The sequence below is a fragment of the Giraffa tippelskirchi genome, chromosome 13 (assembly GCF_054371585.1).
Source record: "Giraffa tippelskirchi isolate mGirTip1 chromosome 13, T2T-mGirTip1v1.2.pri, whole genome shotgun sequence".
In the NCBI taxonomy this organism is placed as follows: Eukaryota; Metazoa; Chordata; class Mammalia; order Artiodactyla; family Giraffidae; genus Giraffa; species Giraffa tippelskirchi.
In genome coordinates this window covers 93,863,296-93,890,564 of record NC_137287.1, presented here as the reverse complement: position 1 = coordinate 93,890,564, position 27,269 = coordinate 93,863,296, and the positions used below count along the sequence as shown (strand labels likewise).

The following is a 27,269-nucleotide window of genomic DNA, read 5'->3' as shown; positions in this document are numbered from 1 at the left end:
CTGCCTTTCTTTAACGAAGATGCACATAACTGCATTTATAGCTCCCTCTGATAATCCAGGATACGTGCCTCCTCTCACTATCCTTAACTCAATCATATCTTTTGCCACAGAAGGTAATATTCACTCTTTTTGCCTACATATAAGGTAACGTTCACAGGTCCCAAAGATTAGGATGAGGACATATCTTTGGAACCACCGTTCAGCCCATTACTACAACAAAACCCTAGGAAAGTCAACAGCCACAGAAGTGGCAAGATGATAGCCTCTGCATGTCACAGGGTGGCTAGTTCCATGCCCCAGACAACCTCAGCCCCCCGCCCCAGGAACATTCACTCTGGGGGAAAAAAAAATAGAGAGCCAGGCTGACATGGGAGCCCTGTGAACTTTCATTCTCTCCTTGCACCCAGTGAGGAAGCCTCTTTACCTTGCACATTGTCTGATGTTAAAGAGGCTCCATTTAATTAAACCCCATGCCTTAGTTGGAAAGAAGTACTGAAGGAAGACAGCCAGCTGCCATGGAACAATTTTGCTATTTTTCATTCACTTTTATCTTCCCAATCTTTTGAAAGGTATATGCCTATGCGTGGGTGCTAAGTCGCTTCAGTCTTGTCCAACTCTTTGCAACCCTATGGACTACAGCCCAGCAGGCTCCTCTGTCTATGGGATTCTCCATGCAAGAATACTGGAGTGGGTTGCCATGACCTCCTCCAGAGGATCTTCCCAACCCAGGTATCAAACCCACGTCTCTTATTTCCTCCTGCATTTGCAGGCGGGTTCTTTACTGCTAGCACCACCTGGGGAAACCCATATGCCTATGTGTATCTACATGCTCAGTGCTCAGTCATGTCTGACTCTTTGTGACCCCATGGACTGTAGCCTGCCAGGCTCCTCTCTCCATCAGGATTCCCCAGGCAAGAATACCGGAGTGGGTTGCCATACCCACCTCCAGGGGATCTTCCCAACCCAGGGATTGAACCCAGGTCCCCCACATTGCAGGAGGATTCTTTACCATCTGAGCCACCAGGGAAGCCCAAGGATACTGGAGTAGGTAGCCTATCCCTTCTCCAGGGGATCCCATATGCCCATATTTCACTCTAATTATCTGAGTAAAAAATGCAAGTAGTAGAGTTTAGGACTTCCCTGGTGGCTCAGACAATAAAGAATCTGCCTGCAATGCAGGAGACCCAGCTTTAATCCCTGGGTCGGGAAGATCCTCTGGAGAAGGGAATGGCTACCCACTCTACTAGCATTCTTGCCCGAAGAATTCCATGGACAGAGGATCCTGGCGGGCTACAGTTCCTGGGGTCACAAAGAGTTAGATATGACTGAGCCACCAACACTTTCAGTAGAGTTTAACACACTCAAATCACTTAGTGGGTGTTTAATCTGCACTTGGGCTATCATACAATGGTGGTAAATAGGGGAAGGCAATACTTTCACTTGCCTAGTCACCCCCTCTCCAGATGTCCATTCCCACACAGGTGCAGGTAGCTGAGAACATTCCTTCTTTATGAAGTGGTGACAGTGGTAGACTCTGAGCTTTGCTCCGTCCAACATCCCTCCTTTTTCCCACTGAAAAATGTCCCACCCCTTCTTGGTGGGTGATCTTGGTGGACTGACATCACCCTCTAGGCCACAAATACTGGGAAAGAGAAGTGCCTTTCTCTGCTGAGAGTGCTAAAGGAGAGACCATAGATCCGGGGCTGCTGATAACATCCTGTGGTAAGAGCCTGTCTGGCTTCAGAGTGGAGCAGAGATCAGCAGGAGCAACATCATCTGCACCCCTGGAGACAGCTGTGCCTGAAGCCCAAGCCAGTTTGAGCTGTGTTTGGTCCCAGGCAGGGGAGTACTGGCTGAAGGTGGGAGGCTGGTTGACAGCTTCCTCATGTAGTGTCTGTGGGTTTGGGGTGAGTTGCTAACTACACAGTCTCGGAGCCAGTGGCTCTTTTTCTGGTCAGGACAGCCCCAGGCCTGGGCTTCAGTGTGGTCTGCACCTAACCCCTGTGTCTTTGGTCAGGTTCTCCAGAAATGGAGCCCAAGGCAGGGATTCTCAGACCATGATTTATTGGAGGTAGTGCCCTCAGGGGAACCTCTACATGAGGGAGCAGGAGTGGGCAGGGGAAGGAGCTAAACTAGGATGTGGTCTCAGCTGGGATACAGCCTCAGCCTAAAGTCCCAGGGAACTCATCTGTCCCCAAGGCATGCAGGCCAGGCCTCTGAATTCCTGCCTCAGTCAGTCATGGGCCACTGTCCACCTCTGTGAACAGAGTGTAACCTTTCAGGTATCTTTTCTAGAGAAGTGGGCAGCTGTGAGCTCTGTTAGCAGCCAACATCCCAGGCAGCTTGGGGATGGGTTGTACTAGCCCAGAGAGGTCTGAGCAAGGCACCGAAAGCTTCCACTCCACACTATCTTCTGGCCCCTGCCAAATTCCAACCAGGTTTGAGATGGAACAGCCCAGAGACACGGAAAATAATCAGGAGTCCCCAAGTTTTTGAGGAAATCTTAGTAACTTGCTCCCATAGTTCTGCCCTCTCCTCCCAAAACTCCTCCTCAGAACTGTAGTTTAACACAATGCCCTTAGCATCCACTGGGTCCACATTAGCCACACACTGTTTATTAAACCCTTGTGATAAATTTCCCTCTGCTCCAGGGAAGAATTTGACTCTCCACATGGACAGAAACCAATTATGCAGGAAAAAAAAAAACAAACAACCAAACACCATTAGTCCTTCTTTCCATTGTCTGTCAGGGTGGGGTTCTGTGTGCACTGAGGTGGAGGGCTCCCCTAAGTGAGCACAGCGGGTGATCCTGGGGCTCCCAGGCACCCCATAGGTGGAAATAACAAATAACAGACACCTGGAGATAAACAGTTTAAACAAATTAGACACATCATTTTTCTCACAGAGTACAGCCCAGAGGAAGGCAGACGGGCTGGTGTGCCACACTGGCACATGGTTCCTCTTCCAAGATGGGGCCCATGTTCCTAGGCATCGCCTCCAAGTTCTGGACAAGAAGAGGGAAGAGCTGAGGCCAGAGGCTGAAGGGCCCCAGTCAGGAAGTCTGTTCCTTTTTAAAGAGCTCTCCTGGCAGCCTTATCTGTGAATTTCACTCACTGGCTAGAACTGTGTCACCGACCACCCCCTACCTGCAAGGGAAATGTAGTTTCTTTATCTGATGACTAGCAGAGAATGAAAGAACAAGTAACCAAAATCCCCGGCACTGGACCTGATAGTTGATTCAGTTCAGCATCCACAGGTCCTGAGAAGATGATGCCTGGAGAGGTTCTGAGGCCATCCAAGGTCACAGAGGCCAGCAGACGCACACCCTGCAGCTGACCTTGGTTTCCCGGCTCCCAGAACATAGATCACATGACAACAGGGCCAGTCTCAGTGCACACGGATTTATTGAGTTATGGGTGTCAGTCCTAGTGCTAGGCTGAACCACAGGGAAGATGGCTATATGGCCAGTGCAATGCAGGGAACTGGATTCTCACTCAAGGTGGTGTCCAACAAGCAGCATATCAAGGACAGGAAGCAATCTGCCAATGTTAGTTATGGGGTGCAGGTGTTTATCATGATGGGTGGTGCCTGACTAGGAGGATGCCATAAATTGCTGGAGTACCAGAGGGAGTTTTGCCTATAAGTCTGTTCAGATGTACTCCTCAGAGCATGATAAAAAGTGTCCAGATCTGCAAAGAGCAGTAGAGCAAGAACAGTGGGCCAGCTTAGGAGACAAGCCAGTCCCTTTTCAGTCGGGCAGTAGGCCACCAATGAGGTCCAATATCCCAGGCAGGGTGGGACAGTTGTCCAAGGTCTGCTGTCCAACTCAGAGCAGGGACTGGAGAGCCAGAACAAGAAGTGTGGAGAGCAGAGAGCTCCCTTCCAGGGGTGCATCTGCAGTAGAGACCTTGGAAGGTGGGAGCAGAGTGTGGACCTGAGAGAGAAGCCCGGTTCTACTCTCTGCCAACCCCACCCTCCCAGGGCATTCATGCCTCCATTTACGCCCACTTGCCATGGAAGAAGGCAGTGCAGGGGCTGTCAGCTCACCATCCCCTGTCTGCACCTACCTGCAGGAGACTCTGCTCAGGGTCCTGGTGGGAGTCCAGTTGGTTACGTAGGAATGGGGGCCACCCACTGTCAAAGGTCTGTATGGCACTCTCTATGGAGGGATGCAGGGTGGGCTTGGCTGAGAAACCCTAGCACAGGGCCCAGCTCCTCAAGGACAAACTGAGACCCTTGGCATCCTGCATGGGTCCTCCCCAGGCAGATATGGGAAGAGAGGACATCTGCAAGGCTTTCGGGATGGACGATGCTAAACACAGCTGTGTTAAGAGTGCCTTACAAACTGCAGTCTTCTCTCCTTACGGAAGCATGACAATTATCACCCCCATTTTACAGATGAACATAAAAAGGCTTAGAGGAGTTAACTAACTCTCAGCTAGTAAGTGGCAGGGTTAGGCTTCAAACTTAGACTCCCTAACTCCTAGACAGGTCCACTCAGCTATTCAGACTAGAAAGGCAAGACTATTAATGGGGGGAGTTGGCAGTGCCTGGAGGATGGAACCGCCTCAGAAGTGGCAGAAGCAAGGAAGTGGGTCTGCGTCGCTTCCGCTACGGGCCTCAGTTTCCTCACCGCCAGCCAAGGAGCTTGGGATGGGGCAGTAAGGGCCAACTGGAGTCCTTCCCCTCCTGGGCCCCGCCCCTCCCGGGCCCCTCACCCAAGCAGCGATTCCTCGTAAAGAGCCCCCGGAAGACTTCACATTCCTCATGCCGATTTCCGCTGGCTCTGCAGTCGCACCAGGGCTCCACGCGCGCGCTTGCGTTGTCCACGTAGTTGGGCGTGATGGCTGTGCCTGGCGAGACCCCGAAAGCATGGTAATTGGCCCATCCAGGCGGAGGCATCCCCGGGAGATCCCCTCCGAGCGGTGCATACCCACGAGGCCGGCGTAGGCGCGCAGGCAGCTGGGGGCCTGGTCTCGGAGGCAGCCGTCAGGGTTGCTGGCTGTGGTCGCGCAGGAGGCCTGGAAGGCCAGGAGGCGGGGCCTGCGCCGCGCGGCCGGAAGGCTGTGAGTGGGCTACGAGTGGCTGCGACCCCCGCCCGCGCGTCCCGCTCCCTCCCTCTACTCCACCTCCTCCAGCACCTGCAGATCCGGCTGTGCTCGCAGGCGTCTAAGGGCCCGAGGCAGGAAGGTGGCACCGGGCCAGGCCCTGAGAAGGCGCAGGAGGGCACGAAGGTCTGGCGCCGGCGCTCTGCGCACGCGGGGCCGCCGCAAGGGCAGAAGAGCAGTGCGTGGGTAAGCGCGGGCGGCCCGCGGGCGAAGAAGTGGCGCAGGGCGCGGCGGCAGCGGGCGCGGGGGCAGCCCCCTGGCGCGGCGCGACCCAAGCACTGCGCCACGTACGCGGTGCGCAGCCGATGGCACCGCGCGTTGGCGGTGCACGCGTCGGCCGCATCCACGCATGGATTCGGTGCTACAGAGCTCCGCGATCCTGGTGGGGAAGCGGGTATGCTGCGGTTGTTGGCGTGCCCTACACGCACACTTCACCCCCGCTTCCGGGACAGGGCCTCAGAAGATGCGGGGTGCTCAAAACTCGAGGTGGGCAGAATGTGACCCAAAGGCGTTAGCGACTGGCACTGGCTGGCCTACCGTTGCAGGGATGGTCAGCGGCGGCCTCTGGGCATTCCTGCAGCACGTCTGCGGTGAATGCGGAGCGTCGAGGCTGGGCCTGGCTGGCCTCCCCCAAAAGCTGAGACCCATCCTCCCCAGGCGCCACCCCTCACCCATCCAAAGAAGGGTCCTTGAGATTCTTCCCATTGTCCTGGGCCCCACCTGACATGGAAAACAGCAAGGCTTCTGGGGACCTGGCTAATGCAGACTTATCAGAAATGGCGCCGAGGTCCAGAGGTTAAGAGGATCCCACATGCCCCAGAGCAGCTATGTCTCGAACGCCGGAGCCGCAGTTGCTGAGCCCCTGAGCGCACTACAGCCTATGCTCCGCAATAAGAGAAGCCTGCCCAAGGCAACTAGAGAAAGCTCCCGGCACAGCAAGAAAGACCCAGTGCAGCCAAAAATAAATCATAAAAATAGAATTAATGTAAAGACATGGCACTGAGCACAGTGGCTGCTCCTCTTCCTTTCTTTGACATGCTGGGACTTGTCTTCTTCCCCTCCTTTCCCTTCTGCCTTCGAGACCCCTCGAGTGACCTATAGTTTTCTGGTTCCCTTCCTTCTTGACGGTCTCTAGCGCATCCTCCTGCCTCTGCATCTTCCCCCTCCAATCTCTTCTACTGCTCCCTTCTTACCGATCTAACCGGTGCTGCCCCATCTAGATGGACTTTGGCTTCCCCCTGGCCTCTCTCCTCTCCACCAGCCAAGTAAAAGAGGGATTTCTGGCAAAGGCTCAGGTACTGGAGTCATTTAGTCCTGGCTGTGGGGTGTGGATTCAAGAGAAGTCCCAGATGGCAGGCCATGGGGCTCAGTCCTTAGCCATAGGGCATTCCATTGTGGACAGAGAGTGTGCCTGGAACAGCCCCATCACATACCAGGGGTCTGTTGGGCACAGAGTGAGCTTTGTCCAGAAGTGCCATGGGCACTAAATGCCATAGGCATCTATATCCAGCCAGGGACTTCTCTGGTGGTCCAGTGGATAAGAATCCATCTGCCAGTGCAGAGTACACGGGTTCAATCCCTGGTCCAAAACGATTGCACCTGCCACAACTCCTGAGCCCGTGCACTGCAAGAGAAGAGTAGCCCCTACTCGCCACAACTAGTGAAAGCCTGTGCGTGGCAACAAAGACCCAGCACAACCAAAAATAAATAAATTGTTTTAAATAAAAAATAAAAATCAATCCAGCCAAGCTAGAGTCTCTGGAGGAATTTGGCAGCCCCTCCCCTCTAGAGCACCAAAACAGGCTTCCCCTGCCCCTCGGTTCTCTCTGCTTCCAGGAGCCTTCCTCAGATGAGAAGTCTTCTGGCCCCAAAGTCTGAGGGAAGTTTCCCAGCCTGGCTCAGCACCCATTTATTTCTGAGTGTGTGTGTGTGTGTGTGTGTGTGTGTAGTGGGGTATTTCCTACCTCAGATCTGGGAGCAGGGCCCTCTCTGGCATTGGCCTTTCCTTTCTCTCTCCTCTCTGCTCCCTCACCCCAAGCTCCTTCCCTTCCTTCCAGGACTTCAGAGCAGCAGATAAACATTGCCCTTCTCTCCCAGCCAAGCCTTCACACCCCAGGCCTCAGCCACACACATTAGCTCCTAGTGTCTCCTATGGTCTTGGTGCCATTTCTGTTCTTTGCTTACCTGTTTCCCTCCATCAGGAGCACCCTTCAAAACAGCACATCTCAGCTCCAAGATCTCCTTCACCTTCTCCATTCTCCCTACCCTACACCACCTGTTAAAGTGACCCCCTCCCTCCATGATGCCCCAAGTTGGGGAGGGATAGTCCAGGTGGTTGGAACAGCAGATGCATGGCATGGAAACATTGAGGATGCAGGGCAAGGAATCAGTGTGAAGTTGCAAGACTGAAGGTGGAGGGCTGGGCCTGGGAGAAGGGTAATAGAGGCGGGAGGGCAGGCAATAGGAAAAAGAAAGTTCCTGGGGCAAAGTTACCGAGACGAGATTTGGGAGGCCATGGCTCCGCTCCGTGGGGCCCAAAAGCTGGAGGCAGGGTGCTGTGTGTGTGTCCTCAAACCTCACTGGTGCCTCTTCCTGCATTTTGGCTTTTCCTAGAATCACCTTTTTGTGCTCCCAGCTTTTTCTTGAGGATCAAGGAAGATCAGGAACAGAGAAGCTAAGGTTGAGAGGTCTGGAGGGAGGCAGCCACTCACCTAGAAGCAGTAGCAACAGCAGTGCGGGTACCAAGCAGCTGGCCATGCTGGGCAGCAAACAGGAGCAGACGACTGGAGGCAGAGCCCCTGTCAGACAGGTGCCTCCTTCCCAGCACTCCTAGGCCACAGTGATGGAAACCTAGGTGTCTATGCTGACTATTCCTCTGGTGGGAGGAGCCTTTGCATTGGGAATGATTCCCGCCCTCACTGAGTCCCCACCCAGGCTGCACCTTCAGATAGAACTGGGAGCCACTTGACCTTGTCTCTCCCATACAAAACTATTAAATTTATGAAACAACATAATTCTTCTCCTTTTATAATTTTATTTTTGACTTTTTATTAGCTGATATTTAGACCTACAGAAAAGTTACAACACTGCAAAAATGCTAGTGCTCCCTTTATATCCTTCACCCAGTTTCCCCTAACATCACCATCTTACCTGACCATAGTACAGTTATTAAAACAAGGAAATTAACGTTGGTACAAGACACTTAACTGTAAATCCCTTTGCATTTCCCCAGTCTTTCCACTTATGTCCTTTGTTTCAAGACCCCATCCAGAATCCCACGATGCACTTAGTGGTCAATGTTGCCTTAGTTTCTTCCAATCTGGCAGTTCCTCAGTCTTTCTTTACAAACTGGGTGCTTCCCTATCTGCCTCTGCTCAGTGGGCACCCCCCTTCTTGAGGGAACTGTAAGCGATAAAAACTTCTTTCAATGGCACTAACCTCTGTGTGTCATTGTTTTGTCATCTCTATGAATCAGAATCCCACAGAGAACCTAGGAGGGGGCTTTAGCAAACACTCTCATTCAGTGCCTTTAACTGGTAGAGTGAAGGCAAGGCCTGAGCCGTGAGGCTGCTACTCTGCTGCTAGTGAGTGATTGCAAACATTTTCCAACTCTTCACATCTTCTGAAATGTGATTTTGCTGCTCCTCCCTGGAGTAAAAGTGGAGTTTACCTCCCAACCCCTGGAATCCTATGACTTGCTTGGACCAACAGAATGTTATGGAAGTAAAATGTGCCGGTCATGGACTCTCAAGAAGCCTGGCAAGCTTCCACATGCTCTTCTGCAGGAGGAAGTGAGTGAGGTACTTGTCTCAAGATCACAACTACAGATTGTTGTTTGTTTGTTTCAGTTTCCTAAAAGCCTTGGTATGGTAACTGATCCTGTCTTAAAATTTTGTTATTTTGCTCATCATGGACTTTTGTATTAATTTTGATCTTTACAAAATATTACATTAAAATATTACTTATCTTGATTACTTTCTTTGTGCCCAAGGTAAGTGCCTCCCTTGTTTCACTCTAATCCTGGTCCTGCTCTCTTAGAACCCTCCCCAGCTGTTTGTGAACAGGCCTGGGCTAGCCTCCTGGAAAATGAGAGACACAGAGCCCACTCTCCCCATGCTCCTACCCAAAAGCCAGCCAACCCCAAAAGCAGTGGCCAACAGTTGACTGCAAATGTATAAGTGAGGTGAGTTGAGACCAATCAAACCAGCAGCTGAGTTCAACCTAATTTGCTAACTCACAGAATTGATTATTGTTTTAAGCTACTAAGTTTTGGGGTGGTTTTGTTATAGAGCAATATCTAGTTGATAAAGAAGGTGACTAAGCAACTCTTGTATGAAGCAAGGGGAGAGAGGAAATGGCTGCTGAGAGTGTCCAGGGAGGCAGGAGAGGTGGAGCCAAGGGATCATTCAAGCAAGGCAACACCATCCTGTGCCCAGTACCTCTGGGGCCTGGCTGTCATCCGAGGCTCCAGACACCATCCTTTGTCACCCTCAGGGAGTCCCATGGTGTTGAATTTACAGACAGAGAAGACTCACAGAGGGCCAAGGGCCACATGGCTTTCTTCTGACTTCTTTGAAGTCCCCTCCAAAATTGCTTCCTTTGTTCCCTCCCATGGAGTGGAGGAGGGGTTGATTAACATCCAAAGTGAGGGGACTGCAGCAGCCCCAAGCTCCTCTAAAATCTCACCTGAGGACTAGGAATGGGGTGGGGCGGAGGATGCATCTGAGGGACAAGAGAGAATAGGATGGAGAAAGGGAAGTTCCAAGGATTTTGTTTGTTTTGCAGGGGTCAGGTTCCAGGGAAGTGGATTCAGTCTGAAATATAGGGCCCCTGGGGTCCAGGCTTCTGGCCCAGCAGTCACTGCCCTCCTAAGAGCTAGGTCTGAATAAAGTATGAGTAACAGACTCCTTTTATACAGTTCCGTTCAGGTGACTGAACTAAACTGCATTGTACTGAACTGGACAGTGACTGCAGCCATGAAATCAGAAAGACGATTGCTTCTTGCTTCTTGGAAAGCTATGACAAACCTAGACAGTGTTGAAAAGCAGAGACATTACTCTACCGACAAAGGTCCATATGGTCAGCGCTATGGTCTTCGCAGTGGTCACGTACAGTTGTGAGAGCTGGACCACAAAGAAGGCAGAGTGCCAAAGAATTGATGCCTTCAAAGTGTGGTGTTGGAGAAGACTCCTGAGAGACCCTTGGACTGCAAAGAGATCAAACCAGTCAATCTTAAGGGAGATGAACCCTGAATATTCACTGGAAGAACTGATGCTAAAGCTGAAGCTCTACTATTTTGGTCATCTGATGCAAACAGACAACTCATTGGAAAAGTCACTGATGCTGGGAAAGATCGAGGGCAGGAGAAGAGGGCATCAGAAGATAAGATGACTGGACAGCATCACCAGTGCAATGGACATGAACTTGGGCAAACTCCAGGAGGTGGTGAGGGACAGGGAGGCCAGGGGTGCTGCAGTCCATGGGGTCGCAAAGAGAGGCAACTGGGGGACTGAACAGCAACAACACCACCACCAGACTCCTGGGACAGAGGCCTGTCTGGGTGCCCAGCATGACCCAGTGCCCCCTAGTGACAGGAGGTCAGTGACTAATTGGCCTTCACTCCTGGGTCGGATGGATTCTTGCTTACAGGGGAAGGTGTACTCTAAGAGGATCCCAGAGCCCTGAAGACTGCGGACAGCATTGTGCAAATTCTGATGAGGTTCCAGGGTCTTGGAGTAGATGGTATGGCAGTAACTCAGGGAAGAAATTTTGAAGGTGCAAGAAGTCAGCTGAGTTGCTGGCTCTTCCTCTGGGGGTCGGAGTTCCTTGGAGTGGCAGTCAGTAGCCACCTGTCCTTAAGTCTTCTCATGTCAGGAGTCACTTCACCAGAGACAGGATCTTGGCTTTTGGACTCTACCTGCTGAGAATGAAGTAGAGGTTCCAGAGAAGGTCTGGGACCCTTTCTCCTCCCTCAGGGAAAACCATAGAACTGCTTCCTCCCATCCCAGGGACCTCCAGCAACTGGCCTCAGACAACAGCTTCTCCACAAGGTCTGTCTCATTTCCATAATGTACCAAGTTCAAAAACCTCAGAGTCAGGGACTGTGAGATGAGGGGCTAGAGGAGGACAAATGAACTATGGGAGGGGGAGGGCCCCACCTACCTTAGGGGTGCAAGCAGGGCTATGAGGAACCGGCTTCTCAAGGTGGCTGTTGGGTTCTGGCAGAGTTCTCAAGGTCTGGGAAGCAATAGGTGGGGGAAGAGTGCTGTGAACAAAGGTGACAAGAGTCCCTGGTGCAGGGTGGAGCACAGGGCTCAAGGTGACTGGGTGCTAGGTGGAGGGGAAGGGCCCGGCTGGAAAGAGAAGACAAGAGCCCATCCCTTCCCTTCTTTCCCCATCTCCTACCGTGCCTCACTCACCCAAGGGCTGGGGCTCTCGAGGGGCTGTCAGGCCCAACTCCATTGGGTGACTGCTGCCCAGAAGGTGGCCTCTGCGTGGGCCATCTTTGGATCTGCGCAGCGGGTAAGAGACCAGGAGACTGAGACGGCAACCATCAGCATGGCACCCTGGGGTTGCTTCCCTGTGGTAGAGACTTGGACCCAGGTCACTCTCCAGCTCGCTTCCTGCTCCCTCGAGGGGAACCCTAGAGACTTATGCTTCCCAGGGCCTTGGACACTTTCTCTCTCCAACCCTGACATTTTCCCCAAACTCTGGCACACCCCAACATCTTCAAGATGTTGATGTCACTCAGGTCCCAAAGAGGGATGGACTTCCTCTCCCAGTGGTACCCGTGTCTGTGCTGCTTGCTCTTGGGTGGCCCTGCTGCCCTCGATGACTCTTAGTTATGCTCAGCTGCTCACACCTCATCTTCCAGGGCCTTACCACTTCCTTTGATATCTTTGAAACAACAGTCTCAATACTTTACCAGGTGACATGTAGTCGCTGCCTCCTGTAAGCCCCCAGTGATGACACACCAAGTTCTGACCACCTTGATCCTCTGCTCACAGACCCACAATCAACACTCATTGTGTCAAAGCCCTTGCAGCTGTGCCCTGCTCCCATTTGGGATGCCCTATATCCCCATCTCCAGTCCAAACCATGCCCTCTCCTTCATTTTGCCCAGAATGTTCCCAAGGGCAGGCTGTGTCAGATGTGGTCAAAGGGCGCCTGCCTTGCCCAACACCCAGTGAGGAGGCAGCCCTAGACTGACAATACTTGGTATCATGTGGCCCTCATCCCAGGTCATGGAGCCCTGTGTTAGGGGCAGGCCGTTGGCACAAGGCAGCCAGCACCATAGCTGCCCAGTGACAAGGAAAAGAAAGGTGTGTTGGCCCCAGCATTTGGGAACTTGAAGTGGGTAACAGCAGAGGTTTAGGCAGAGGAAATGTCAAAGGGCTGAAAGCTCATGAAAGAGAAATGAGAGGCCTTGAAGAGCACAGTGGAGCAGGAGCTGCACTATGAGCTGGTGGAAAAACAGGGTAGAGCCAAGGATAAAGCAGCCTCTTGGTGCGAGAAACAGGAGACATGGAAAAGGGGTACTGAACCGCAGTAATGGGGGCCGTGGGGGCCCTGCATGGACCTAAACCTTTGGCTTCACTGGAAGACCACTGGGGCCTTCTGCTCAAGGCTTCTTTCCATTGCTTCTGCCTGCCTCTCTGCACCTGAGGGCAACAGACCCCACCCCAGCTACGCCAGGTCCAGCAGCGCTCTGAGGAGCAGAACCTTAGACCTCAGTGCCTACCCACGCACATGAGGTCCCTCCTTGAGCCCCAGAAGCATTGTTGGAGACAGAGTCCTGGATGGCGGCAGCAGCACCAGGCCAGGCCAGCCCCGGGGAGCAGAGGCAGCACAGAGCTAAGGATCACCGCCAGCGTGAAGGTGTCGTGGTCTGCGGAGGTCAGGGTACGTCTGAGTCCTGAGTGCACCACATGGCTCCTCCCCACCTGCCCTCCCTCCCCGCAACCACCATGGGCGCACTTTGAGGCCGCACAGGACCGCTGTCCACACTACCACCCAACCCTGGCTTGTCACAGGAAGGCGGAGCCCAGCCTGGAGCACAATGGCAATTACGGTTACTATTGCAAACCTGCAGAGGAAAAGAGAAAAGGAGGGTCCCATGAGATTGGGGACTCCCAGGGTCAACCCACACACACCTTTCAGGCCACTCACCCCACGGCCATGGCAGGCCATCAGGCAGAGCTCCAGCTCTTGGAAGGTAGTGTTCTGGCAGCGCCTTTCCTGGCACACCTATGGGCAATGTGGGCAGTGGGCAGTGAGTGAGGCTTTGACCTTTGGGACTCAAGTGGTGGCGAGGGGTTGGGTGGGCAGGGCTCACCATTCTAGGTCCACACTGGGTGCCTGCCTCTACCAGGCCCACGTCAGGCAGGTCCAGCTGGGCACCGGGCAGCACGAAAGCTCCCCTGCAAGTCACCTCGCGGCTGCCGAGGTATACGGTGGTGTCCACCGGAACCGCGTGTGGCACCAGTGCGCTATGTTCCCCGCCCTGGCACTGCAGTTTCCCACACTGCGCATCCCTAGGGAGAAGCAGAGGTAGTCAAACCGCGTGGTGTTTCTCCATAACCTCTTCCCCAGCTTCCCTTTTCCCTCCGTTCCCCACCTCTGCGCACAGGGCACGAAGTTGCCATCGCCCTGCTGGCCGCAGTTCCCCTGGGCGTCTCCCGCGGAGTTCACGACCTGGAAGCAAGCCTCCGGGGCTGGGCGAGAGCCTGAGGAAGCAGGGGCCGGACTGGGGACAGCCCAGCCTGGAGCCACGTCCCTTCTGCCTCAGTTTCCCCCCGCCCACCTCCCCTAGAACACCAAGCAGCGAAGAACTGCGGATGGGGGGCGGAGCGCGCGCTCCTGGTCTCACCAGGCCCCCAGAGCTGCTGGCACTGCTGCTCCAGCGTGGGACACGCCCCGTCCCGGCAATAGCCGCGGCCTCTGGCGCAGGGCGAGCCGTCCAGTAGGTAAATGTCCGGCGGGCAATAAGGGGAGGCTCCGGTGCAGAATTCTGGGAGGTCACAGTCGCCCGCAGCCGGGCGGCATGGCGTGCCCGCCGGCTTCAGCTACGTAGGTGCCCCGGGTGAAGGGAAGGTGGCGAGGCATAGAGAGAGACAGCGAACAGTGCTTCACATCGAGAGCGCCAATCAGACACGGGAGAGCCCGGTGGGTAAGTTCAGGAGAACCCATGCACAGAGCAGAGCCAGCACCCGCAAGGGAACCCGAGGGCGCCAATTAGCCAAGACCAACAGGCCGGTTCCCAAGTGCCCCCAACCCTCACCCCGGAGCCTCCCATACCCTCACCAGGCAGTGTGCGCAGCAGTCCCCGTGGGTGCACTGGGCCCCCGCACGCAGCGAGCAGTTGTGGGCAAGGCAGCAGGAGTCGGGGCACTCCTGGAGCCGGAAAGGCGAGGAGGGACCAGGTGAGGGTGCAGCGCCAGACCTCCGGGGAGGGGGCGGGCGGGAGCCAGTTTGGTCCCCCGGGGCTGGTCTTGCGGACCCCACCTGGCCGGCGCCGCAATCGCACTCCTCGCCCTTTTCTACAAAGCCGTTACCGCAGCGCGCCTGCGGCACCGGGAACCCGGAGTCTGGCGCGTTGGAGAGGCAAGCGCCCCCTCCCTTTCGGAAGAAGGCGCGCAGCTGGCGGCGGCTGCAGGCGCTAAACACGCGCGGGAACGGGTGCCTACGGGCGGGGGAGGGCGTCGGGCGTGCGGAGACCACCCCGCCAACCCCTGCATGTCTTCAATCCCCGCCCCCCCCCCCCCAGCACACTGGTGCTTGGCCACGCAGCCGGTAGATGCGCAGACACCGCCTGCGCGACGGACAGCTCGAATTCTCTAGAGGCAGAACCCAGAGAGGGTAAGTAACTAGCGCAAAGTCACACAGCGAGCGCGAGGCAGGAGGGTGTGACGCCAAGAGCGAGCAGCCCAGGACCCAAGGTCAAATCCCGACCCAGCGCCACTCTTCCCGGGGTTGGAGTCACCTCGAAAGGTTGTTCCGAAAATAATTTATCACATCATGGGAATCCATTTTGCCTGCTTTAGGACGAGAACTGTTACCATCATCCCGATTTCACGGAAGAAACAGGGATAACCATTTCTCCCGCAGAAAGGCAGCAGAGGAAAGCCCAGGTCCCGCCCGGCAGCCCCGCCCCCGCTACACCTCCCCCGCACCCCCGCACCCCCGCACCCAGGCCCCGCGCGGATACCCGGTAGCCGCCGCCATCACGCAGCCGCCCTGCTCCACCGCTGCCTCCGCGCAGCAGCCGTGGGGGTCGTGACTGAGGCCGAGGCTGTGGCCTATCTCGTGGGCCATGGTGGCTGCAGCACCAATGGAGAACTCCGAGTGGTCCTGGGAGGGCATGGCTACGGTCACTGCGGGCTGCGAGGACCACCCCCAGCACCTCTCCTCCCGCTTCAGTACCAGGTGGTGCTCACGGTGGTCACGCCTCCAGAGCTCTCCGCGAGGCACATGCCCTCGACCGGCGCCAGGCCCACTGTGGCGCCCCGGAAAGCTTGGCCCCTGAGAGCGGAGCGCGGCGTGACCCTGCGGGCCGGGAGTCCGAGCCGCCCGGCCGGGACCGCGTGGGGGTAGGTGGCACCCACGTGAGCAGCTGAGCAGAGTCGTGTGGCTGCCGCGCCCACAGCCCCTGGCGCCACTGCAGGAAGGCCCACAGAGTGGCGTTCGCGTCTGGGGTGACGCGGCTCTGGTCCTGCTCGGTCCACACTTCCAGGCCGGTCAGCACCACCTGAATGTCCAAAGTCCTGAGAATCTGCGGGCGCAGGGGAGCAGGCTGAAGCGGAGCACCACTTTGGTGCCCGGGCTCCTCCATGGGAGCACCCCTTTTTTCTCCCCTCCGTTCCCCCTCCCTATCTCCAAGTCTGCCCCGTCGCAGTCACCCCCAGAAGGGCTCTCTCCCTGCCGACCCAACCTGATCCACATAATTGGCGACCTCCAGAAGACGCTGTTTGGCGTGGTTCAAGTTCCGGTGCTGAGTCAAGAACTAGAGAGGCAGAGATACGTCAGCGGCGGCGGTGTGACAACAGGCTGAACTGACCCCAACCAGGCTCGCCAACCCCCTTGGGGCTCCTCTCACCAGGGTGTGGTCCGCCACTATATACAGCTCCAGGTACCTCGGGCTCTGGAGGGACTCCCGCCTCTCCTGGGGGGGGGGCGGGGTGAGAGGGTGGCAATGGTGATCCTGAGTGGCAGGCTGCCCGGCTTGAAACCTGACCACCAACCTCAGTTCTCAGAGAGCACAGAGTTAACCCTAAAATATTTTGCTAGAATTTGTTCCTTCAGCTTCCAAATAAAAATATCAGGACAGGAGGCCCTAAATTGGGGCTGCACTGTTCCTGTCTCTTCTGATTTTAAAGGGCTTTGCATACTGCATTCCCACCCCTGCCCATGCCCCTGACCCTGCTCTGGGTGGCACACGAAAGGCTGGTCATGTCCCTTTTGTCCCTTGGGTCCCTGTGGCCACAGGCTCCTTTCCCGCCGAACAGCTGCTCCACCCGGAAGATGCTATGGGTCAAGAAGTCCTTGGAGTTCCCAGCTGGCCAGGGATGCACATAATAGCTGGCGTTGCTGCTGAGTGTGATCAGGCCCCTAGGGTGCAAAGCGGTGCAGGGGAGGGCAGTCAGGGGACATCTTTCCCTAGCCCCAGGCCCAGCCCCCTCCCCCAGAACTCCTCACCTCATCCCAGAGCAGATGCTGAGGACCACCCAGGAGTTCGGGAAGCCCCTCACATGCCCATGGTAGTGGCAGTGATCCTGGAGAGCAAAGGACCCAGCTCCAAATCTCAGCCAGGGCCGAAGTGGAGGGGCAAGAAAGAAAGCATGGTGGGGGACTAGCTCTAGCGTCTCCTTAGAACAGGAGGAGAAGGGGGAAACGGTGGAGAGGCCCTCAGGGGTGCATTCCCCAGCATTTCTCACCCTGTCCTCGGGGCCCTTGGAAGCATCTCACCTTGTGGTTGGGGAACAGCACTACCGGCCGCCCGTCTGGGCTGTAGTGGGTTTCTGTGTATCCTGGGGCCAGCAGCCTGCTGGGAGGGGGTGTTGCAGAAATTACCTAATCCAGCCCTGCCTCACCCTCTGATCTTCCTCCCTAAATGCTAATTGAGTAGCTCCAGTACTCTTGCCTGGAAAATCCCATGGACGGAGGAGCCTGGTAGGCTTCAGTCCATAGGGTCGCTAAGAGTCGGACACGACTGAGCGACTTCACTTTTACTTTTCACTTTCATGCACTGGAGAAGGAAATGGCAACCCACTCCAGTGTTCTTGCCTGGAGAATCCCAGGGACGGCAGAGCCTGGTGGGCTGCCGTCTATGGGGTTGCACAGAGTCGGACACGACTGAAGCAACTTAGCAGCATGAGTGAGGCAAAGTAATGTAATGTCTTTTGATGCTTTTGAGCTGTGGTGTTGGAAAAGACTCTTGAGAGTCCCTTGGACTGCAAGGAGATCCAACCAGTCCATCCTAAAGGAAATCAGTCCTGAATATTCATTGGAAGGACTGATGCTGAAGCTGAAACTCCAATACTTTGGTCACCTGATGTGAAGAACTGATTCATGTGAAAAGCCCCTGATGCTAGGAAAGATTGAAGGCAGGAGGAGAAGAGGATGAGATGGTTGGATGCCATCACCGACTCAATGGACATGAGTTTGAGCAAACTCTGGGAGTTGGTGATGGACAGGGAGGCCTGGCATGCTGCGGTCCATGGGGTCGCAAAGAGTCAGACACAACTGAACTGAACTGATGAGTGAGGCACAGGGCTAGCACTTAAGAAGCAGCCAAGGTGTGTCTTATATGGGCTTCCCTCATAGCTCAGTTGATAGAGAATCTGCCCGCCATGCGGGAGACCTGGGTTTGATCCCTGGGTTGGGAAGATCCCCTGGAGAAGGGAAAGGCTACCCACTCTGGTATTCTGGCCTCGAGAATTCCATGGATGGGGTCCCAAAGAGTCAGACACGGCTGAGCGACTTTCACTTTCATGGTGTCTCTTAGAGAAGGGACAGGAGTGAGTGTGTATTGCTTAGCTCTGAAAAATTTTGGGCTAGAGGGAGCAAGTGAAGGTCAGGAAGGAGTCTTGGTAATGGCTTAGATGTGGATATGGGAGTGTGGGGAGCATCAGGGAGGAGCAGGAACAGGGGAAAGTTTGTGGTTCTCATGGGACCTGTGGCAGGCAGCTGGATCCACAGGTCAGGGGTATTAGAGAGACTGGGCAGGAGGACAGGAGTCAGGAAACACTGCCAAGAAGGTGGACCTTGGAGCCAAGGAAGTGTGAACTCCGTAGGTGGCTCAGGCTGCTGCCTACCCTTGTTGGATATCTGGAAAACCTCTAGCCCAGGAAGTCCCCACCATTTTTGGCACCACAGACCGGTTTCATGGAGGACAATTCTTCCATGGACAAGGGTGAGGTGGGGTTGGTGGGGGTGGGATGGTGTGGGGATGATTCAAGCACATTACATTTATGGTGCACTTTATTTCTATTATTACATCAGCACCTCCTCCCACTCAAAGTTCCTTCAGATCTCCTCAGGCCCCCAGATCCTACATATCTCCCCAGCTGTCCTTCACTGAGGCTCACCCCCTAATTCCAGAGAAAACAGAAATCACACTTGCAGATCCCACCCATGTGAGAGGGATCCTCCTCCTCTCCTTCTCCAGACCCCACTCAAGTAGTGATTTCATCTTCAGGCTTCACCTCACCAGCATCCTTCCCACCAAGATGGATCAACCATCAGTCAATTTCTCTTTGAAGAAAATCCTTCATCCCTCTCCACCTTGACCTCTTTACCCCAAAACTGCCCCCAAAGACTTGTGATGCCTGCTTCTCCATTTCCCAGTCTTTCCTCCTCCTCCAGCTTTGCTCCCCACTCCACCCACACACTCAAACCTAGGGAGGAGGTGATGTGATCACCTCTTAACACATGGGGATATTGAACCCCAGAGAAACTATAGTTAGGCATAGTGGAACCTGCGTTTGTTCTCAGTGCATGGGGGAAAATAAAAAATGTGTATGTAAGGTGCTCAGACGGAGAAGGCAATGGCACCCCACTCCAGTGCTCTTGCCTGGAAAATCCCATGGACGGAGGAGCCTGGTAGGCTACAGTCCATGGGGTCGCTAAGAGTCGAACATGACTGAGCGACTTCACTTTCACTTTTCCCTTTCATGCACTGGAGAAGAAAATGGCAACCCACTCCAGTATTCTTGCCTGGAGAATCTCAGGGATGGCGGAGCCTGGTGGGCTGCCGTCTATGGGGTCGCACAGAGTCAGACACGACTGAAGCGACTTAGCAGTAGCAGTAGCAGCAAGGTGCTCAGAGCAGTGCCTGTGATGAAACAAGCACTTGATAAATGAGAGATGTTGATAATACAATCAACATGGTTTTAAGAACCCACGCTCCATCTTAGACACTCACCTCACCCAGCCCAGCTCTGCTTGTTCATTCACCAGCTCAAAATCTTTGGCTTTGCACCATCCTGGACACTCAGCACCAAAATGGCCTTCTGTGATCTAGCCCTACCAGGACTTCCCAAATTTGTTTCTCTTTGCTCCCTTCCCTATAGAATGAGACTCCCCAGGCAAGCCAAACAAATTGCTACCCCCTGAATGTGCCTTGACCTTTGTAGTCACTGTACTTTTGTGCCTGGCATTCCCGCCTTCTGGACCTCCTGCCCATTCTTGGAATACATCTTGGATTCTCTTTTGACTCAGCACACCCTGTGAGCACCCAGCAGGTGATGCTCACTCATTCATGGCAGGAAGCTGACAAGACGTTTCTGGGGCTGGGATGAGAGATGTGCCCCACAGCGAATCCAGCCTCAATACCCATTTCAGTCTCGAGGGAGTCAGTCAAGACTCCTTGTAACCCGCACCTCCTCCTCTGGGGCTCTCACCCCATCCAGCCTCCCTCTGGGGCTCCCATCAGTCCCTGCCCCCAGCAGTGATCCTTCCCCAGAGAGAGGGGCTGTTCTTGGCTCCCAGCTCTTTCCCCAGCCTGGTACTCACTGATTCTTCTCCAGCTCTAGCAGCAGCTCCTGACCTTCAGCCTCCAAGGCCACCAGCCTCACTTCTAGCTTTGGGACCTGAGCAAGAAGGAGTATAGGGCTCAGAGGGTGGGCATCCAGGCCCTCTGCCTGCCAGGGAGCAGGAGGAATATAGAGGTAGCCAACAAAGGAGTTCACGGGGAGAGCACAGAGGCACAGGGCAGAAGACCTCCACTTGCCATGGTGGGTGTGGATGCGTGTGGGTTGTGAACATGCAAAGATGTTCCCAAACTCAGAATGTCTGTTCTAACAGCAGCCATTTGACAGAGCCTTCTAGGTTCACTCCACATCCTCCCTGGAGAGGTGAAGGTCTCGGAAAGATGGCATTCCTTGCCTGAGGGCCCTGGGCTCTTCTGGCCTTCCCTCCTCTTTCATGCCCTGAAGGCTCCCTCTACACAGGGAGGACAGTGCGGTCCTGAAGACGCTGATGAAGGAGAGTGGGGTAGCCACGGCCTGGGCCTCCTCACAACCTCTCCCTTCACTCCCTGTAGGATTCAGACTTAGTACCTCCACCTCCAATGCTGACAAACTCTTCCCCCCCGACCACCAAATTTTCCTACACCCTTAGCAGGCTCACCTCACACCTGCTTCCCTGAGCCTGGAAAGTAAACCCTGACCCACAACCCAGGCCAAGAGAAAAACACTGGCTTTCTTCTCGGCTAGATGTCAGGAGGGTGAGCCTGGGGCCAGCCTGCCCATCTCTCCTTCTCCCTACCATCTTTGCTGCTTCCACCCTGCAGGAGTACCCCATCTGCCCCCTCTTTGTCCACTCAGCCTGGCTGGGGGCCCAGAGTTAGATCAAGCTGGGAGCCTCCTGAAGAGCAGCTACGTCTTTGGAATGCTGGCCCTCACCCTTGCTGGCCCTTCCCTTTTATCCCACAATGCACTGTCCTGGGCCTCAGGCCAAGAGGCTCAGAGTCTTGTTGGGGGGGGGCCCTTCCTCTGCAGGTGGGGAGCAAATAGTCCCTTCCCCCAGCCTAAAGCCCCACCCCTACCCCCGTGCCCCAAGCATGAGCTCATGTGGCTGGAATGCCACTTGTTTTATTGGAGAAACGTCTGGACTGGGGAAAGGAGGCAGTCCAGATGGAAAGCATCCCCTTGCCCCACTCCCATCCCTCTTTCTGTTCTCTGCAGCCCCTGCTGTCCTCATTTCTCCCCCTCTGGTGACCCTACCCTCACCACGCACTCCATCTCCAACCTGAAATGTAGCTGTTTCCTGCCTCAAGGACACGACTCCACGCTGTCTGCTGTCCTCATCTTGGCAGGCTTCCCAGGGACAGAGACAGTGGGGAAAGCAAAGCCCCTCTGGCATTCCCCTCCTGTTTGGTCACAACCCAGGCCAGGCCCAGAAGGAGGTCTACAGTCAGGGTGGCCCCAGCCTGTGAGGAACAGTTTCAAATCTCAGGCCAGCACCATGCTGACCACTTGAATTCAGGCCCTGGGGTCTGGGGGACCCAGGGAAGGTCCTAGATTGAGAGGTGCTGGGCCTGGGGGCACCCTGGCCTTCATGGCAGTGCTCTTCTGCCTTCTTCCTTGCAGGCTTGGACAGTGGGGTTGTCCTCTCTCTCCTGATAATTCGGGATGAATAGGCCTCTCAAGGCGTGGGGGACATTGGCCAAAGATTTGAAGTTTTTCAGACTTTAGCAGGTCTCAGGCTTATGGATTAAAGAGCTGCGTGACCTTGAGCAGTTTCTCCAAGTTTTCTGGGCTTCAGTCTGCCCATTTGTGAAATGGGCATACAAAGGATGTTGAGCTCTGTTCAGCATAGCTGTGAGGCACATAACAGATGGGGACAAGGTTATTCCGGAAGTGTGTGATGGATGACTTTTGGGAGGAGACTGGGGTAGAGCATCCGCAAGAAACAAAACAGGGTGTGCTTGCATCTAAGGGTAGGAGTAGATCCTGCATGAGTCAGTGAGGTTGAAGTTTCAGGCCCCTAAATGACAGGGCCCTGGCAAGGACAGCAATGCATCCACAGTGTCACTTTGCAAAAGGAAGATATTTTGGTGTTTTCTTAAAGAGGTCCCTGAAAAACTTTAGGCTCCACAAACTCTGGCTCCACCTCTGCCTGATGGGGTGGGGGTGGCCTGAATAACACTGGGAAGAGAGGGTTAGGGAGGAGGTAGGGGAGAGGAAACTGGAAAATGACTTCCATGTGTGCAACCTCTCTCCATCTAGAAGTCTCCCACCCCCACCTGCCAAACCTTTGGGGAGGGGCCTAAAGGACTCTGGGATTCTAGGGACCCTAGCAAAACTGCCACGCTGAAATCTGGGGAGGGGCAAAGGGGCTGAGAGACTCTGGACACAGGAAGGGATGGTCTGGCACTGACCGGCTCCTCCAGGGTGACCATGCGCTGGGGTCGTCCATCCAGGCTCCAATGCAGAATGACTGGCTTTCCAAGGGTGTTTCCTGGGGTGAGGACAGAGCACAGGGTAAGAGGGACCTGAGGGACCTGAGGGACAGAGGGAAGTTGGAGACAACCCAGGGATAGAGTTAGAGGATGTCAGCAGGCAGGAACAGGACACTTCATCTTCAATACTCAAAGGTTTAGCCTGGAGAATGGTGACTACCCATGGGGCATGCTTGGAACCCAGGAGCTGCCAGGGAGGCAGAAGAGAGAGGAGTCTGGGAAGAGCAACTCAGCTGGGTACTCGGGAGCTCTAGTGACCTTGAGAAGGGAAAACGGGGATCAAAGATCACCAGGAAGAGACCAAGGCCCCCAAAACAGAGGGTAAAGGGAATGGGAGGTAGCTTTGGGTATTTTTAGATGGGGCAGCAAATGCTTTTAGGGTGAGAGATCTGTGAAGAGAGGACGCCTGTTTCTCTACCACCATCTGAGAAAAACAACAACCAGATGTTGCCCAGAGCTTCCCCTGGGGCTTTGTGCTAGGGGCAGGGCTTCCAGGGACCATGGCCTAGAAGCCCCCTTTGTGGGGGTGGGGGGGTAGGGATGGGGGTTGTTTTGGAGTCAAAGCCTGAGTGCTCCCAGGCTGGGAATGCTTAAGGGGGCTGCAGGAGCCAAGCATTACTCAGAAGGCGCCTGGAATGCTCCCAGTCCCCCTTAGTGGGCCCCAGAAACTCTGACCACACCCACACCCGCCCTGAAGGAATCAGACCTTAGGCTGCCCAGAACTTGCAGGCAATCTTCCTGCCCCTCTGGCACTCAGTCCCTGGGGAAGCCTAGCTCCCAGAACTGACCGCTCCCCAACACCCCTCCTCCAGCCCTGCCCCCAGGGCTGACCAGGCTGAGATGGCTGCCTGTGGAAGTGGCTCAACTCCTGCCAGGCCACCTCACCTCCTTTCTCCTTCTCCATCTCCGCCTCTAGACCCCATCATCAAAGACCTGGGATAGCAACAGCTCCAGGAAGTCTCCCTCTGCCAAGTCCTCCTTGAGTGGATCAGCAATTGCCATTAAGGAGATGGGGGTGGGTGTAGGGAGGTGCAGGGCCTTAGAATGGAGGCTGAAGGGCTAATGCAGGGAGTGCATGTATGGGAGCCATGGTGGGGGTCTCAGGCCAGAGAGGATTTAACTAGATCCAACTGGCCCTGGGCTTCCCAAGGTGGAAAAGGGAAGGTGTGCACGTGTGAGTGTGGGTTGGGGGTTTTCTCCTGGCCCTGCGCACACACACTGGCCATTGGTACCTTGATGGGGGCAAGGAGGCAGAGATGGAACTGTGGTGACTAGGTGGACGGGAGTGGAAACAGAGGAGTCAGTGTGGTGTTGGGGAGCATAAAGCCCCTCTTCATTCCTCCCAGGGGTTCCTTCATTGTCCCCAGACCTCAGGCTGAAGAAGGAGCACTGGAATGCCTGTGGACCATCCCCAAAGGCCTGTGGGGTATTGTCCCTCCCCACGCACATCCCAGAACACAGCAAGATCCTAGCTCTGTGCCCCTCACTGTGACACCCCTACCCCTGGACAGTGCTCTGGAACCCACGCCTGCCAGGCTGCCCTGCCCTTCCTGCCCCCTTGGTCAGGCACTTGATGTACAGGAGAGATTTTTGTCAACCCCATCTCACAGAGAGTTTGGAGGGGTCACTCTGAGAAGAGACAGAGCTAGAGACTTCCCCCAGGGCCCTGCTATCAGGCGCCTTCTGTTTGAAGCAGTTGCTATCTAACCAAACAAGGCAACAGTATAAACAATATACACACTGCCCCAGAGCCGGGGGGTGAGGGAGTGAACGTGGGATGATGCAGCAGTGTGGAGGCCACAGCTAGTCCCTTAGTGTGAGGCCACAGCAGGGACTCCAGGGCACCAGTGTTCTGGGGCTTCCTGGAGGACCGAGGCCCGCTGAACCCTAGGAAATGGAGGTCCAGGGACCTTCACTCTGGTAGTTGGGGCAAGAGCAGAGAATCCAGAGGGGCTTGGGGTGCTGAGCGGCTACTCAGAGAGGAAGGGGCCCTGCCACGCTGCTTAACCATTGGCACAGGGCATCTGGGAAGGGTGTGGAAGTTTGGGCGACAAGTCAGCCCAACCACAGTTGAAAGTCCCTGGGCAATTCCTATGGAGACTTTCCCAAACCCTCCTCAGGGCCTGTCCTCCTGGCCGGCGGGATTCCCGGGGATTTCTGAACCTCCATCCCTACAATGCCTCGCCTGACCCTGGAGGGGGAACTCCCACTCACCTTGAAACTCCTCGGTCCCCCACACCGGCCACGGTAGTGCCAGTAGCAGCAGCAGCCCCATCGTGGGCGACCCTGGAGCTCTCCGAGACCCCGGACGCATAGCTGTGAGCGCCTAGCGTCGTCGCTGCGACTCCCGGCTCCCGGCTCCACCCCGGCTGGATCGCCGCCGACCCACGCCCTATACAGCCGGCCCTCCCGCTAGCACCCCCTCCTCGCGGGACCCCGCGCGGAGCCCCGCCTGCCCCTGCCACCATCGCCGCCCATCTGTCCTGACCCCAGGCCGGCGGCGTGTGCCCTCTGGGAGACAGATCCATCCCCCTAGAGCTCGGAGGGGCGGGGGCGGGAATCTGTGCGGTCCCCCCTTGGGAGACCCTCTCGAGCCGGCCCGCAGCTTAGGTCTCAGAGGGCCCCCTACTCGTGGGGATGGGAAGTGAGATGGGGCAGGGACCCCAAAGAAAGGCTTTTGAGGACCCGAGCAGGGAAGCCGAGACAGTGCTAGTGGCCACCTGTGGCTGCTCGGGGCTGCTCGAGAAGCGCCCTCCTCCGTGATCTCTCGGGGCGGACCTTAGTCTTCACCTTGCCACCAGTCCTACCCAGAGTTGCCCAGGTGAGAGACTGGCGGCCTCTAAGAGAAGGGAGGCCCGGATGACCGCGACAGGCAGGTGTGGCCACGGCCCCAAGCTAACCTCTGTGCTACAGGGACCCCAGCCCCTGCCCGCCCCGAGCCTGGGGTTCCCTGCCCCGCACAGAGAAGGCAGCAGGACAGGCGGGCTGAGAGTGGGGCAGCCCTGTGTCCCTGGTGGTGGCAGATAGGGGGGAGGCGGGCAGGGCGCGAAGAATGGCACAAAGCCATAGACTGCCACACGTGGGGGATCCTTTGGGCCTCGTTAACGTTTGTTTCTTGTTTTTAAAAGTTTGTTTACTGAGTACTAAATTTGGATAGCGAGTAGCATGTGTTCTGATAGCCAGGAATGTTAACTTCTAAGCAAATGTATTGTTTTTGAGAATTCAAAATTCAGTTAGTAAGAGTTGCGGTGGGGAGGGTAACCTGTGCTGGCCTGATTCAAACCTCAGGAAGTATGGTGGGAAGTACAGGGAACAGCGCATCCGCTCAGACCACACCCCTCCAACAGAAAGCTATTATTACTTTCTTGAATAGGTTTTTAGACTATTTTACTGCATGTCCAAGACAATACAAACATTTTCCCTCTTTTTAAATATTTTTTACACCTTTTCCCCCCCAGTTAATATGCCTTGAATATCCTTCTTATCAGAGATCTCATTAACACTATTCTTTTTTTTTGCGGGGGGAGGGGGGAGCGGCCATACTGCCGGAGCATGGGGGATCTTAGTTCCTGACCAGGGATGGAGCCCCTGTGCCCCCTGCAGTGGACGTGGGGAGACTTAGGAACTGGACCGCCAGGGAAGTCCACATCAACACTATTCTTATGATTATTACTACTATTCTATTATTACTACTTTGGATTTTAAAATTAACATTATTACACACAATAAAAATGCACTTATTTTAAGTGTACAGTTAGATGAGTTTTGATAACTTTATACACCTGTGTCATCACTTATGCAGTCTAGATAGAACATTTCCATCACCCGCAAATAATTTCCCTGTGCCTCTTCCCAGTCAATAACCTCAGATATGCAGATGACACCACCCTTATGGCAGAAAGCAAAGAAGAACTAAAGAGCCTCTTGATGAAAGTGAAAGAGGAGAGTGAAAAAGTTGGCTTAAAGCTCAACATTCAGAAAACTAAGATCATGGCATCCAGCCCCATCACTTCATGGCAAATAGATGGGGAAACAGTGGAAACAATGACAGACTTTATTTTGAGGGGCTCCAAAATCACTGCAGATGGTGACTGCAACCATGAAATTAAAAGACACTTACTCCTTGGAAGGAAAGTTATGATCAACCTAGATAGCATATTAAAAAGCAGAGGCATTATTTTGCCAACAAAGGGTCCATCTAGTCAAGGCTATGGTTTTTCTAGTAGTCATATATGGATGTGAAAGTTGGACTATAAAGAAAGCTGAGTGCCAAAAAATTGATGCTCTTGAACTATAGTGTTGGAGAAGACTCTTGAGAGTCCCTTGGACAACAAGGAGATCCAACGAGTCTATCCTAAAGGAAATCAGTCCTGAATATTCATTGGAAGGATTGATGCTAAAGCTGAAACTCCAATACTTTGTCCACCTGATGCAAAGAACTGACTCATTTGAAAAGACCCTGACTCTGGGAAAGATTGAAGGCGGGAGGAGAAGGGGACAACAGAGGATGAGATGGTTGGATGGCATCACTGACTCGATGGACATGAGTTTGGGTAAACTCTGGGAGTTGGTGATGGACAGGGAGGCCTGGCGTGCTGCAGTCTATGGGGTTGCAGAGTCACGACTGAGTGACTGAACTGACTGACTGACTTCCCAGTCAGTCTCTCCTCAACTCCTAACCCCAGGCAACCATTGATAAA

The 27,269-nt window shown here is 54.8% G+C and overlaps 2 protein-coding genes across 10 annotated transcripts; both read right to left on the bottom strand.

Annotated features, from left to right (window-relative positions):
* Positions 1-3,385: 3,385 nt before the first annotated feature.
* GFRA4 (GDNF family receptor alpha 4) lies at positions 3,386-7,949 on the bottom strand. Its single transcript, XM_081558890.1, has 6 exons — positions 7,820-7,949; positions 5,142-5,487; positions 4,934-5,043; positions 4,719-4,853; positions 4,068-4,159; positions 3,386-3,907 (listed from the first exon to the last, which is right to left on the bottom strand). Exons 1-6 carry the CDS (start codon positions 7,863-7,865, stop codon positions 3,827-3,829), a joined length of 810 nt encoding a protein of 269 aa, XP_081415016.1. The 5' UTR covers positions 7,866-7,949; the 3' UTR covers positions 3,386-3,826.
* A 190-nt stretch (positions 7,950-8,139) lies between these two features.
* Positions 8,140-25,330, bottom strand: ADAM33 (ADAM metallopeptidase domain 33). Of its 9 annotated transcripts, none has more exons than XR_014073689.1 (22): positions 24,784-25,330; positions 22,489-22,568; positions 20,121-20,197; positions 17,073-17,151; positions 16,803-16,879; positions 16,526-16,715; positions 16,204-16,269; positions 16,039-16,110; positions 15,713-15,879; positions 15,545-15,629; positions 15,316-15,458; positions 14,613-14,790; positions 14,412-14,501; positions 13,978-14,173; positions 13,726-13,834; positions 13,444-13,642; positions 13,278-13,355; positions 13,086-13,194; positions 12,850-12,996; positions 11,528-11,688; positions 11,271-11,345; positions 8,140-11,028 (listed from the first exon to the last, which is right to left on the bottom strand). XR_014073689.1 is itself a non-coding variant. In XM_081558886.1 (22 exons), the coding sequence occupies exons 1-21, from the start codon at positions 24,881-24,883 to the stop codon at positions 11,308-11,310; spliced, it is 2,364 nt and encodes a 787-aa protein (XP_081415012.1). In that variant the 5' UTR covers positions 24,884-25,330; the 3' UTR covers positions 8,140-11,028; positions 11,271-11,307. The 9 variants fall into 9 exon arrangements, 3 of the variants coding, with proteins under 3 accessions (XP_081415012.1, XP_081415013.1, XP_081415014.1); XR_014073690.1 differs by having other exon boundaries at positions 11,528-11,619; XR_014073691.1 differs by having other exon boundaries at positions 8,140-11,025; positions 11,528-11,619.
* Between the last annotated feature and the right edge of the window lie 1,939 nt (positions 25,331-27,269).

Coding starts and splice junctions, on each gene's coding strand:
- GFRA4 (XM_081558890.1), bottom strand. CDS start 7,865: ATGGCCAGCTGCTTGGTACCCGCACTGCTGTTGCTACTGCTTCTAG. Junction 5,488..7,819: donor GCTGTTGCTACTGCTTCTAG/GTGAGTGGCTGC, acceptor CTTCCCCACCAG/GATCGCGGAGCTCTGTAGCA. Junction 4,854..4,933: donor CGCCTACGCCGGCCTCGTGG/GTATGCACCGCT, acceptor GGGTCTCGCCAG/GCACAGCCATCACGCCCAAC.
- ADAM33 (XM_081558886.1), bottom strand. CDS start 24,883: ATGCGTCCGGGGTCTCGGAGAGCTCCAGGGTCGCCCACGATGGGGCTG. Junction 13,643..13,725: donor TTCGTGCCCTGTGCGCAGAG/GTGGGGAACGGA, acceptor GCTTCTCCCTAG/GGATGCGCAGTGTGGGAAAC. Junction 11,346..11,527: donor TCGAGAGCCCCAGCCCTTGG/GTGAGTGAGGCA, acceptor ATTGCTTCCCAG/ACCTTGAGAACTCTGCCAGA.